At 38.5% G+C, this 15,000-nt stretch overlaps 1 protein-coding gene across 1 annotated transcript in view; it reads left to right on the forward strand.

Annotated features, from left to right (window-relative positions):
• The window catches only part of LOC143029029 (uncharacterized), a 29,171-nt gene that overhangs the window by 14,021 nt on the left and 150 nt on the right, over window positions 1-15,000 (forward strand). The window contains exon 2 of the mRNA XM_076191368.1: window positions 14,877-15,000. This exon is cut by the window's right edge and continues 150 nt beyond it. Within this exon, the coding sequence (XP_076047483.1) occupies window positions 14,877-15,000 (124 nt within the window). The remainder of the gene's footprint in view (window positions 1-14,876) is intronic.

The raw sequence follows: 15,000 nt of genomic DNA on the forward strand, positions 1-15,000 counted from the left end.
CTTGTTCGTGTATCTCATTACCTACGTTTGAATAAGTTACTTATGTACTTATTATTTGTTATTGACCTGTCAATTGGTTCACCTCCTTACTTGTTCGTTTATACGCTCATTCCCCAATCTATTCATTTACTTACGGGATGTGCGTGGTGTTGATTTGGTGAGTTTTAAGCAGTCATCTTTCTACAAAGGATTACAAAGGATTACAAAGGTGGAGCATGCCGACAGGAGACCTTTTGGTCCATATCTAGGTCGGATGCGAAAAAAATCATAATAATGATAAACAAATAAATGAATAAATAAAAACAATAATAATGTAAATAATAGATAAAATAAATAAATGCATAGGTATAGTTAGATAATAAATAGGTAAATAGTAAATGATAATAAATTGACATAACTAATAAGTGAGAATCAAACAAATAATAATAAACAAACGGACAAATGATAACAAAACGAATAAATAATATAAAATAAATTATAGTCATTACAGCATCTTGCTTAGGTGTTTATCTAAATGATTCTTAAAGCTTCGAACTGAACTACATTGCACTGCCTCTCCAGGAAGTTTATTCCATTCATTAACTACCTTTTCTTTATATTTATTGCCAAAACAGGACTTGGTCAGGCAATGTTATGCGAGGCAATGTTAGGTTAGATTAGTCTAGGTTAGGTGAGGTTAGATTCCGTTAAGTTAGGACAGGAGCAGCAAGACGAACAGTCTTTGGAACTCCGTCATTTCAAACCAGGTAGCGAAATTTATCTATATTGTTCTGGTCAGTCCCAGGCAATGTGATTCTAGTCAGAGAGCTTCTATGGTTCTTTAAAAAAGAAAATGAGGTCAACGCTTTGTACTCGTCGGTGCACTTTGTGGATTTGGCTTTGGTCACTGCCTAACGATTTTATTCAATCAAGCCAACCAACCTTCGGAACTCTAAGAACACGACCTGTTAAGTGACATCGTACGCCTAGCACTGTGTATAACAAGATGTTATGGCTGATATTGTCATTTTTTGTCAGGAAATAGATTTAATTTGGAAGTGGGTAGAAACAACTTTGCCAACCGTGTAGTTAATGAATAGAAAAAACTTCTGCAGAGACAGTGCAATGTGGTTTAGTTTGAAACTTTAAGATTCATTTAAATAAACAACTAGGCAAAATGCTGTAATGCCTGCCGTTTATTTTATATTTGTTTGTTATTATTGGTCTGTTTATTATTATTTGCTTGAATTTTCGTTTATTATTAGTTATATGTCAATTTATTATTATTTACTATATATCTGTTTGTTTATTATTCAACTATACCTATGTATTTATCTATTTTATTTATTATTATTATTTATATCATTATAATTTTTTTTTATTTGTTTATCATTATTATAATTTCTTTTTTGCATTCAACCTAGTTATGGACCAAAAGATCTCCTGTCGGCATGCTCCTCCTTTGTAGTCCTTTGTAATCCCCAAAATACTGATTGTATAAATTTTGTATAGTCAATATTCCATACGGGGGTTGGGTGGATGATCAGTGCGTGCGTGTGTGTGTGTGTCTGTGTGTGTGTGTGTCTGTGTGTGTGCGTGTGTGTGTGTGTGTGTGTGTGTGTGTGTGTGTGATTCACCAAGGTCTTTGGATCACGTGTTGGATTCGTGATCAACAGCTATTTCCCTCCCGGATGAGAGCTCAAAGCTCATATATGACCGATCTATGGGTAATGTTGTGACCTTACACGCACACACACACCCAACTCCCCGCCCACGTGAGTTGGAGTAACGACTCAAAGCACAGCGATACTGAAATTATTTCAGCCTTGGGCAGGATTCGAACCCGGACCGCCGTAGTGACAGTCGAGGACTCTACCAACCTTGCCACCAAGTCGTGTGTATGTGTGTGTGTGTGTGTCTGTGTATGCGTGTGCGTGCGTGTGTATGTGTACTAGATCACGTGCTGGCCCCTTGACCGGCAGCCATTACCCTCCCCGAGGGCTTTGTTCATAAGTGTACTTCTATTGGTTGATTGACCAATTGCTATCTCAAGAATGTTGGCCACCATTAAAAAAAAAAAAAAAAAAAAAAATGATTGATAATTTTTAACATAAACTAAATCTTATTAAGCAGCAAGGACGTGACCCCTTCCTGAAAGGGGTCCAGAACGGTCGGGACCACTCACTCCAGACCAGATGTCCACTCAATGAAATCGACACCATAACCGATATAATGCGTGTCACCTTGGTAACCAAATCCGCCGACAATAATTTTTTTTTTAATAGAAGGCGACCCCTGAAATGAAGGGAATACAGATGGGCCGAGACCCCTCCAAGTCCCCAACACACCTCTCAGCAGATTACAATCCGTCAGCATTACCGGGAATAAAACCTACGAAGTTCGTCAGAGTTCGCGAGCAACGTCGGGTTGCAGCCAGACAATCTGATTCGGATGAGGAGGCAGAGTCTCACTTCCTCCGAAGACTCCTCGTCTTTTTTTTTTCTTTCTTTCTTTTTTTGAAGAACCTCCCCCTCTTCGAAGTGTACAACGCACGTCCAAACTCGTTATCCTGCAGTCCTGCACCCCAACTTTATAATCATTAATAAGTTTCCAGCTAGACACCCGCTCTATCCCGACCCTCTCCAGGTAAAGGACGCGCTGGGCTACACGTTCGCCTCACAGCAGCTGACTCCCAAGTGTCGTGACTGTCAGAGTACAAAGGGCAAAGGTGACTGACGGTCGCCCCTGAGAGACTTCTGGCTCCGTCATTCAGTGACTGCCAGTGACCGACGCATCCGCACAGTCGTTACTTCAGCTCCCAGTGCGGTAACGTATCTGCCCACGCCACCAGTTAAAGAGTGGCGGAGTTTGGTGGTGGTGGTGGTGGTAGTGATGGTGGTGGTGGATGGTGGTGGTGAAGGGGGTGGTGGTGGTGGTGATGATGATGATGATGATGATGATGATGATGATGATGATGATGATGATGACGATGATGATGATGATGATAATAATTATACTGATAATAGCAAAAGAATAAGAAGTGCAGTCAAACAAGCCCTGCCACCCTGACAACAGCTCGTTTCCACAACCGCCGTGCGGCACGCCGCTGACAACACGACTCTCAAGGTCTCGCGCTGCCAACAACAAAACAACGCGACACCGCTAACCCGGGAAAGACGCTCCCAACACAGACAACCAAGAAAGAGACATCCCAAACGGGACTGCCAACCCCGACAAAGAAGCAAGCGAAGAGCGCTGCCAACACAAAATGTGAGAGCCAACACTACCGACGTGTCACTGCTCGATCCGGGAAGAAGAATTCTGCCAACATGAACGAGAAACTCACGAAGAACCACACTGCCAACACCATGTCCACAAGCAAACCAGCACTGCCAACATCAGTTTCTAAATCCCGGGTGGCAACGTAAACACGAAATGCCCCATAAAGAGCCTTGCTAACATCAAAAGAGACAGACACTGACAACAGTGTCATCATACAGTTGCAGATGCTGCCAGTATGAATTCTAAGTTCTCTGGAAAGGCCAACGCGAAAAAAAATGCCACTACCAACACGAAACCACAAACAAACAAACAGTTTCTGCCAACATGAGCTCCAAGGTCTGCCTCCCAGACGTCGCTAACCAACACCGCAGACAACAACAACAACAACAACAAAATAATTTCCCCCCGCAACCAGACAGCAACGCTTCCTCTACAGACACAACCGACTCAGAGGAGAGAAAAAAATATATAAATAGATTTAAAAAACATATATAGACAAATAATAATAAACAAAAACTAATAATGTTAATAATAATGATAGGAGGCCAGGGATGGGGGGAGGGGGGAAGGGGGGGCGTCAAGGATAGCGGGGGGCTGGCAAAAAGGGGATGAATCCTGACCAGTTTACAGGTAAACCACGACTACATGCCCACCACCCCTCCCCCTCCCCCCAACGCCTTGTCTCTCTCCCCCCCACTCTTGTAACCCCCTCTCCCCGAAGCAGCAACTTACTCCCGACCCCCACTCCATCTTCCCCCAATCCTCGCATCGACCAATCATCTCATCTGTGTCTTCCGTCATTCTTCTTCCTCGTAATTACTTCTTCCTTTGCCTCCAGATGATCTCTTCTTCCTCCTCCTCCTCCTCCTCTTCGTTTTCTTATTCCACACCTCCGTCTTTTCTTCTTCTTCCTCTTCCGACTCCTTTCACTTCCCCACTTTTCCTTCTCCTTCTCTTTTCCGGTCTTATTACTCTCTTTGATCAGATCTTCAATTTCCTTCTTGTCTTCATCCTCGTCGTCCTCATCTTTTTCGTCTTCTTTATCTTTTCTTTTTTCTTCCTTTGTTTCCTCTCTGCATCCTCTTTCTTTGCTCCCTTTTTCTATTTCCTCTTCCTCCGTTTTTATTCTTTATATATTATTCCTTTTCTTCTTTTGTTGTTTTCTGCTTATCCTCATTTCCTTTTTTATTTACTATTTTTTCTTCTTCTTTCTCCTGGTCGTCGTCGTCATTGTCATCATTCCATCTGATATTCCTTCTCCTCCTCCTCCTCCACGTATATTCCTCTCCTGCTCCACTCTCATCGTCTCCTCTTCTTCTTTTCTTAGTTCTCCCTCACCAATATCCCCCTCTTCCTCCTTATGCTCCTATTCCTTCTCATCTTCTTCTTCCTCTTTTTCCTCTGCACATCTTTTCGTCTTCTTTTCGCTTCTTCCTCTCTTCACCCTCTCCTCCTCCTCCTCCCCTTCCATCTCCACCTTCATGCCCCCCTTTCTATCCCCCTACTCCCCATTACCCAACTCTCGCCCCTCCTTCTCCCAGAATCCTCCTCCTCCTCCTCTTCCTCCTCAGCTTCCCCTCACTGCCTCCTCTCATTACCTCCTCCCCTCCTAAGCTCCTTCCTATTACCTCCAAACAACTCCAAGCCCCCTTTCATTATCCCCTACAATTCCGGTCCTCTTTTTATTACCTCTGGAATACAACAAAGCCTCCTTTCATTCCGCAAACTACGCAAGCTTCTTGTGATCGCCTCCTGCTTGTCCAATCTCCTTCTTCTCATTACCTCCTATTAGCCCAAACCTCCTCTCACTCGCTTCGGCTACCTACCCTTAAATCTACAGCAAGCACAGAGTCTGAACGAGCCCAGCAAATATCAACATCAGACCCCATATATATATTTATATAGTAACTATAGTCCGTTTTTCTTAACTTGGCGAAAACGCACCTGTGTCCTTGGCCCAATAGCATCAGTAGCTTGCAGTGACGTTATTCGGACATAATTCAGTCGGTCCATCAGCGACGAATGGCGCAATTGCATTTTCGCCAAGTTAAGTAAGACAGACTATAGACGCTCGTGGAGCTCCGATGGGGCCTCCCGCCTTGCAACTTTGCAAAGAGTTTGCAATGAAAGTCTACGGGCCTTACTCGCCTCTAATGGAAAAACCTCCGCAAGCTCTGCTCCCAAAATCTATTCATGGCATATTTGTTCTGGCTGTCGTCAGGAGATTTCATTCAACAAGGAGAGAGATCCGCTCCCCTCCAACCTGGCGATTTCATTCAGTCGAGGGAACAGTTGTGATTGAACAATACTACTGGATCACGTGATGGACTCATGATCGACAGCTATCATCCTCTCGGATGGGAACCCCACGGCCCATATAACCCGACCTATGGGTGAATCTCAAACACGTAAATTGTTTGACACTTTACCAAAGGGTAACTGTTTGCAGCGTTGTGAAGTTTTCCAAGCCCTAGGTGAGGACCGATCTCGGGACCACTCAGTTATCAGTCAAAGAAAATATCACTTCCTGACTGCTACTACTAGACGACTCTATTCAACTATAAGTTGAGGCCTAAACTGAACAAAGTCGCCTGGCAAGACTTAGCACACACAAGACAAAGACATCAAGGGACTGGAAGAGATTTTGATATCTTGCCAAACAATAGGGTTTCTCCTCAGCTGAATAAAAATGTCTGGTGTCCCAGAATATAGTGTCATAAATAATGGGTTTGTCCCGAGTTTCACTGACTGGACACCCGCAGAACCAAAGCAACCAGCCAGCACAGACCCTTGGGTCCGCTCGTGGAAGAACCTCCTCGAGAAAAGACGTTGGCGGTTCCTGTGTTGTGTGTTAGTGTGGGGGAAAGAAGAGGAGCAACCGCCGGTTGTCATTTCTCTGTGTGAAAAACTGTGTGTCTGGATGAGGAGCTCATATTAAAAAATCTTGGGTACCTCTAGGGAGACCGAGCGCCGGCCCCTCGGGGCTGCACCTTCAGATCGAGGTGAAGGTCTTGGCGGGTTATGAATATGGTTGGATGGGAGATGATTCTATCGCACACTTATTATTCTGTTGTTGGTGCATTCATATGTGTGTACTGTATATATATATATATATATATATATATATATATATATATATATATATATATATATGTATATATATATATATATATATATATATGTATGTATGTATGTATATATATATATACATATATGTATATATATACATATATACATATACGTGTATATATATGTATGTATATATATATACGTATGTATATATATACATGGATGTATATATATGTATATATATACATGTATATATATATATATAGTCTATATATATACATATATATAAATATATACACACCCACCCACCCCCACACACACACACACACACACACACATATATATATATATATATATATATATATATATTTATATTATATATATATACATATATATATATATATATATATATATGTGTGTGTGTGTGTGTATACACACACACACACACACATATATATATATATATATATATATATATATATATATATATGATATAATATATATACATGTATATATAAATATATATATTTATATATATATATTTATATACATATATATTTATATATATATATTCATTACATATATATATTCATATATATATATACATATATTATATATATATATATATCATATATATATATTCATATATTTATATACATCTATATATGTATATATATATCTATATATATATATATATATATATATATATATATATATTAATAAAGGAGAGGAGCAGATTCTCAGTAATACACGTGGAGTTAAAATCAACAGCATTGTTGCAGTTATTCTTTTTTTTTTTTGTATTTTCGATTTTCCTGATCAGAGATATGCCATTAACCGGGTGAATTGAAACTAAGTCTCTATATTCTTCCATTTTTTTCTTATTTGAGTTCAACGTTTCGCCTTAAAGAAGACATTTTCAAGAGTAAACTGAAATAACAAAAATTACATAGTTACAGTAATGGTGACAAAAATTACATATAGTGAAGATGACAATTGTGTGCAAATAAATACGGAGACAAGAAGAATTACATTTAAAGGGAAGAGAGAAAGTGACAAGTCGGGGTTGACCGATGTATATATAGGCCTAAGATCAGGTCAGACAAAAGGGATCTCAGAAGTCACGGGGTAAGGGGTTTTGAAGGTGGGGGAGGGTTAGGCGGGTGTGCTCACCGAGGGTGAGAGAGGAGGTGAAGGGAGAGAGGGGGTAGAGGGAGGGGGAGTGGGGGATTTTTGTTTCTATATAATGGGATAGTAGAGATTAAATTGCTCTGGATGTTAATGACTGGAGCTTTGTCTCTAATGTGAAAGGCTTCGAGTAATTGTAGTCTCCTAGGGTCATCACTCGATCCAATAATTTTGGTGTTATTGATCAATTCATCCCTTCTGAGTACAGCGTTGTGGAAATTCTTATGATGCTCTTTGATTCCTCCCTCTTGTAGATCTAAAGATAGGCGACGGCTGACTTTACATCTAGTAAAACCAATGTAGATATGAGAGAGAGGCTTACAATCCCCTGAAAAACAACAATATTGGTACACTACATTAGATCTAGATGTGAAGTCTGATCACCTAGACGAATTGTTTGTCATGATCAGAGACGAAGTTTTGGGATTTTTGTTGTAGATCAGAACTCTGATTTTGTTGTTCTCATTTATAGGAAGGCAATTCTTATGAATATCCTTAGTGACTTTTTAATCTTTTTCATCATTCATAATAATTGCCTTCCTACAAATAAGAACAACAAAATTAGAGTTCTCATCTACTACAAAAATCCCACAACTTCCTCTCTGATCATGACAAACAATTCGTCTAGGCGATCAGATTTCACATCTAGAACTAATGTAGTGTACCAATATTGTTGTTCTACAGGAGATTGTAAGCCTCTCTCTCATACCTACATTGGTTTTACTAGATGTAAACTCAGCCGTCGCCTATCTTTACATTATGTATTTTTATCACCATTACTGTAACTATGTAATTTTTGTTATTTCAGTTTACTCTTGAAAACGTCTTCTTCAAGACGAAACGTTGAACTCAAATAAGAAAAAAAAATGGAATATAGAGATACAGTTTCAATTCACCCGGTTAATGGCAAATTTCTTATCAGGAAAATCAAAAATATAAAGAAAAAAATAACTAACACAATGCTGTCGTTTTTAACTTAATACATATATATATATACATATATATATTATATATTTATATATATACGCATATATGTATATTAATATTTATATATATATGTATATATATATGCAAAGAAATCACAAAACACACGTGATAAACTATTTTTGCAGAAACCACCGGGAAATTGAAAAAACAGATACCGAACGTTTTCGTCTATTTAGACATTTTCAAAGGTACAAAAAAGCAATACAGAAAGAAACAATAAATACATAAGAAGACAAGGATACTCGGAGAGGTCCCATGTTACATTTTATCACACACAATTTTGTCAATAATAAAATTGTCCAATTTAAATAAACCCAAACTCAAGTTCATGTTATTTCCAAAATTTCTTTTTATAAAACAAGATTCAATAATATTTCTTTCTATAATATTATTACAAGAAGTAATTATGGGGAAATTCTAAAATAATTACTTCTTGTAATAATATTATAGAAAGAAATATTATTGAATCTTGTTTTATAAAAAGAAATTTTGGAAATAACATGAACTTGAGTTTGGGTTTATTTAAATTGGACAGTTTTATTATTGACAAAATTGTGTGTGATAAAATGTAACATGGGACCTCTCCGAGTATCCTTGTCTTCTTATGTATTTATTGTTTCTTTCTGTATTGCTTTTTTGTACCTTTGAAAATGTCTAAATAGACGAAAACGTTCGGTATCTGTTTTTTCAATTTCCCGGTGGTTTCTGCAAAAAAAATATATGTACGTATGTATATATATATATGTATACGCCTCATATACAAGACGAGTAATATAACCCCAGTCATATAACCCACTTCCTCACTCACTGTCCATATATATATCTATATATAATATTTATATACATATGTTTATATATATATATATACTGTATATATATACATATATATACTGTATATATATACATATTTATACACACATATATATACTTATATATTTATCTATATTCATATATATATTCATATATATATATATATATTTGTATACGTATATATATATACATATATATATATTTGTATGTATATATATATATATACATATATATATTTACATATATTTGTATATATATATATAAATATATATATATATATATATATTTGTACATATATATATAATATATATACATTTGTATTTATATATATATATATATCATATATACATTTGTATTTATATATTATATATATATATATACAAATATATATATATATATTATATATATACATATATATAGTGTATATATATACATATATATATATATATATATATATATATACATTTGTGTATATACATATATGTATATATATATATGTATTTATATATATACATATATTTGTATATATATAATGTTTATTTCTATATACATATATATATACATATATATATATATATACATATATTTGCATATATATATATATAAATATATATATTTGTATACATATACATATATATAAATATATATATATATATAAATATATATATATATATATATATATACCAGGGCCTCTTCTAACTTACAAGGATGGGAGCCAGCCAAGTCATGCCCTGCACTCCCACCTAACGTTTTCTTCTCGTGGATGAAGGGTCATCCCCTGCCGCCCACTGCACCTGGGTCGGAACCAATGCAGCAAGACACTGCACCACATCCACAGAAGGGCAGCTTCACTCACACGGCAACCCTCCCTCCTCGTCCCCTCTTGCGGAAAATGGAGAAGACAAAGAGGAGACATCCCTTTGGGTTGCCTCAAAATATCATCCATACACAAATATTTTCCTCTCACTGCAATCCCCTGCCTTATTATTTTCCCGCTCAAAAGACGCTCCCATCTTGTTCCAAGCCCCTTTCGATCCAGATATCCATCTCGTTCTTCCTCGTCCCCTTAAGCTGACACCATCTATGCCTGTTTTCCACACTCTTGCTAAAAAAAATTACTCATTCTTTCCATGTGCCCAAACCATCCCAATAGTCTTTCATCAGACCTGTCTACCAGCTCCCTTTCTACCCCTGCTCTCCCCCTCACCTCCTCATTTTTCACACTATCCAACCTAACCTAACCTAACCTAACACCAGCCATACTTATCAAACACTTTATCTCATACACAAGTAAACTCCTCGTTTCTGCCTCTTAAATTTCATATATAGACACATACACACATATGTATATATATATACACACATATATATATACATATATATACATATATATACATATATATACATATATATATATATATACATACATATATATATATATATATATATATATGTATATATATATATGTATGCTCTATGCTTCTTCCTAGATCGAAACTGGTCAGGAATAAACTTAGAAACTCGGAACTAGACCCGTGACTTCTTTTTCCACCTTCATCAACCTGTCACAAAGTACCAGCACACACACACACACACACACAAATATATATATATATATATATATATATATATATATATATATATATATATATTTATATATATATATATATATACGCAAAATAACCACAGGAGAAAGGAAACTTGTAGACAGTAAGTACTTTCGTATATTACATCTTCAGACTAAATGACAGAGAACAGAGTTGGGTTTTAAATATAAGGGTCAGGTGGCAACCCTAGGGGGGAAGGGGGGAGACAATACAATGGGAGGAGGGGGGGTGACCTTACCCCTATCGACCTGACCAACACATAAGGGTCAAACATTTAGTCTGAAGATGTAATGTACGAAAGTACTTACTGTCTACAAGTTTCCTTTCTCCTGCGGTTATTTTGCATTTTTGTATTCACGGTGATGTGATTGCTTGCATATACATATATACATATATATATACAGTATATATACATATATATACAGTATATATACATATATATACATATATATGTATGTGTTTATTGTGTACTGTACTTTTGTGTTTCTTATAACTTTTGCGTTTCCTATGAATTTTGGAAATTTGATTTACTCCCTTTCCCCCTACCAAAAATCTACTTTTCGCAAGCTTGAGAGCTCACGGAAAATACTAATTAATAATTCTTTTGCTGTCGTTTTTAACAGAATATATATATATATATATATATATATATTTATATATATATATATATATATATATATGTATGTACACTTGATCAGACGCTCAAAGATAACGCCATAGAAGCAGTACACCAAACCAGCAAAACCAAATAATGGACAGAAAAAAAAAGGAGAGAAAAAAAAAGGGAAATGACGTCATAGGATGTGAAACGTTTTACGTCAGTGAAGCGTCACGCGTCTTGCAAACCTAATGACGTCATGGCGTTTAAAACGAATGCACCACTAACTAGTGCGTCACACACTAACTACTTGATGGGCAAGACTCAGCCTAAGTTCATTTCTTTTGGCGCACAGGGGACAATCGTTACGTTGACCGATTTTTTTGTTAGGTTAGGTTAGATCAGGTTTGGCTACATCAGGTTAGGTTAGGTTAGGTTAGGTCAGGCTTGGTTTGGTTAGGCCAGGGTAGGTTTGGTTATGTTAGGTTAGGTTTGGTTAGGATGGGTTAAGCCAGGCTAGGCTAGGTTGGGTTGGTTAGGTTAGGTCAGGCTAGGCCAGATTAGGTCATATTAAGTTAGGTTAGGCTAGGTTTGATTAATTTAGGTTAGGTTAAGCAGTGCTAGGCTAAGTTAGTTTGGTTGGGTTAGGTTAGGCCAGGTTAGGTTTTATTAGGTTATGTTAAGCCAGATTAGTTTAAGTTAGGTTAGGTCAGATTAGATTAGGTCAAGCCAGGGTAGGTTAGGTCAGGTTAGGTTAGGCCAGATTAGGTCGGACTGGGTTAGGTCAAGCCAGGTTAGTTAAAACCAGGTCAGGTCAGATTAAGTTAGGAGGACCACTATCATTTCTTAAGTAAAATAAAAGATAAATAAATAAACAAATAAAAATCAAAGTAGAGCAGCACATCACCGGAAAACAGTTTTTTTTTTTTTTCTCAAAACCAAAAGAAATCAAAATGGACCTGAAAATACGTCCGTCGACGGGTAGCAGTCGGGTCTGGGTGCCTCTGGCGATATCTAGGCCACGCGTCTTTTCCTCCTTCTTCATTTTTTTTCATTTATTTATTTGTTCACAGATTCTTACCAGGAGGAGATTCCTGAGGAGGGGTGGAGAAGAGGAGAGGTGGGGAAGAATGAGGAGGAGGAGGAGGAGGAGGAGGGGAGAGGAGAGGAAAAGAGTTCTGGCTGCAATTGGCGGGTTTGATGATGTAAGAAGAGGAGAGGAGGAGGAGGAGAGGAGGAGGAGGAGAGGAGGAGGAGGAGGAGAGGAGGAGGAGGGGGTGGGAAGCGGGGTAGGAAGCGGTGATCTCCCGGGGTAGTAGGCCTGATTCGGAGGTGGATAAGGACCAGGACCAGGATGTGGCACTCGGGAGGTAAGTGACCTCCTTCGCTTCTCTCAGGTACTCAACTCTCCTCGTCCTTTCTTCTTCTGGGTCGGAAATTCCCGTGGCTTCCGGCCTCTCAGTGACGGAGCTACATCCGTCCCGTGACACCTCAGGACTTGTTATTTATTTATTTATTCATCTATGTATTTATCTATTTATATATCTGTTCTGAACTTACCAACTGTCGCGCATAATTTGACCCTTGGTCAGTTTCACCTTGGGGTCATCATGACTTGGGCTCAAAAGGACCACACACTAGTATGCTTACCCCATGTCACTTCCATGTATCTCCTCTTAGTATATATATATATATATATATATATATATATATATATATATATATATATATATATATATAAGTTAACCCACCCCATGTAAAACCACACTGAAGAGGATCACAGTTAGTGATCGCAATATCCGTTACTTCAAATACCTATCTTTTCTCTGATTTTGGGATTGTCAGTCTATTTTACCGATGTGTTAGAATATTCACTTGCTTATACACACACACACACACACGCGTGCACGCCTAATCGAACCTAATCTTTTTCCCACTGTTGATATTCGGCGTATGGTGGGGACCGTTCTTTCGGTGGGATCCCATGGGGTGACCATTCTTCTTGTGGGCATTCTGGGATGACAATTCTTCATGTGACCCTTTATTTCATCTATACTTCTATGTCATATTAACCCTATTTTTGACAGACTCCGAAATCATCATCATCACATCAGATGAAAAAAATGACCATTACCATTGATTCGATAATTGACTAACGCATTGCGATTACGTTTTGGAGGCCATTAAACCAATTACCAACAGAAACCTTTTTCATTCTCCTTGATTTCGTGGTCGCCAGCCACGTTGCCTCATTTCCAGAACGTCGATTAAGAGGTACCTCTATCGTCTTGGAGTAAACTTATTGTCCACAATATTTTTAATCTCCGTAAATATGGCATCGAGTCTTCGAGTGCCAATTCGCGACTGCTTGGACGTTTGCTCCAGCTTTCTCCCCGCGTGTTGCAACAAAGCACAAATAGCCTCAACGGACGTCTCGTCCGTTTTCTTCAAGAGAGACTAAATGCATCCCGCTATCCTTCTCGCTGGGATTATTCCATCGAGCGAGAGGCTCGCCACGAACGTGCACAAGGCAACGTAATCTTCCCGCTTTAAGAGCATTTTGAGCTCGCGGTCTGTACGCTCCTCTGGATTCAGGGAGTTTTGATTATCCTCTTCGGACTCCGGGGTGGGTCCGGCCTCCGCGTGCTGTTCGAATCGGGTTTGGCAATGCTGGATTAAACTGGTCCTAAAGATCTCTGCGCTGGTCTTCTCTAGTTCTTCTGCCAGCTTTTTGCAGAGCCTTGAATATGTGCCGGCATAGAATTTTTGCCTTGAGGCGAATTCCACAATTATGCCGGCAGCTTTCCCAGCGAAGAACGGGTTCTAGGCAATGATAGCACATATTTGACCAGAGACTTTTTCAAAATTGCTGGGGGACACCTTGTTCAAGAGGGAAGTTGGGGCTCCCTTACCCGATGGCACTTTCTGCGCGTGAGGTTGGCTCTTCTCGCGAGGGGATGATGTCGTCGACTCCCTGTGGCGCTGGTGCCAGTCTCTGGGAGTCGGAATGGTACGAACCCCTGTTTGGACCTGCTTTGCTAGCTGTCCTCTCACGGCAGCGTCCCTGTAGGACATCACTACAGGTTCTTGTGTCCTGTACTCGTCCATCTTGTTTCCTGACTGTTTCCTCTTACTTTCCCCTTCGTTTTCTGTACTTTTTTCTTCCCTTTTCTGCGGGGAGTCTGTGGCGTCTGTGTCACTATGGAACATCATTGCGGGTTTCTGAGGCTTCCATTCACTTTCTTCTTTATCTTCTGTGTTTCTGTCTTTCATATCGTTTTCTTCTTCATTCTTTCTATTTTCCATGTTTCCTTCATTACATTCCATGTCACTAACATTTCTTTCTTTCTTTCCAGGCACTCGGTGGTCATTGTCCAGCCCAGTTGGAACACTTGGAGAGGGGCTTTCCTTTGCCACTGGTCTCCATTCTGTGCTCTGGTTGTGCTTATCTAACAGGAAACTGGCTAAATCTTTGGGCAA

Source organism: Oratosquilla oratoria, chromosome 10 (assembly GCF_046742065.1).
Source record: "Oratosquilla oratoria isolate Oo_2021 chromosome 10, ASM4674206v1, whole genome shotgun sequence".
Taxonomy (NCBI): Eukaryota; Metazoa; Arthropoda; class Malacostraca; order Stomatopoda; family Squillidae; genus Oratosquilla; species Oratosquilla oratoria.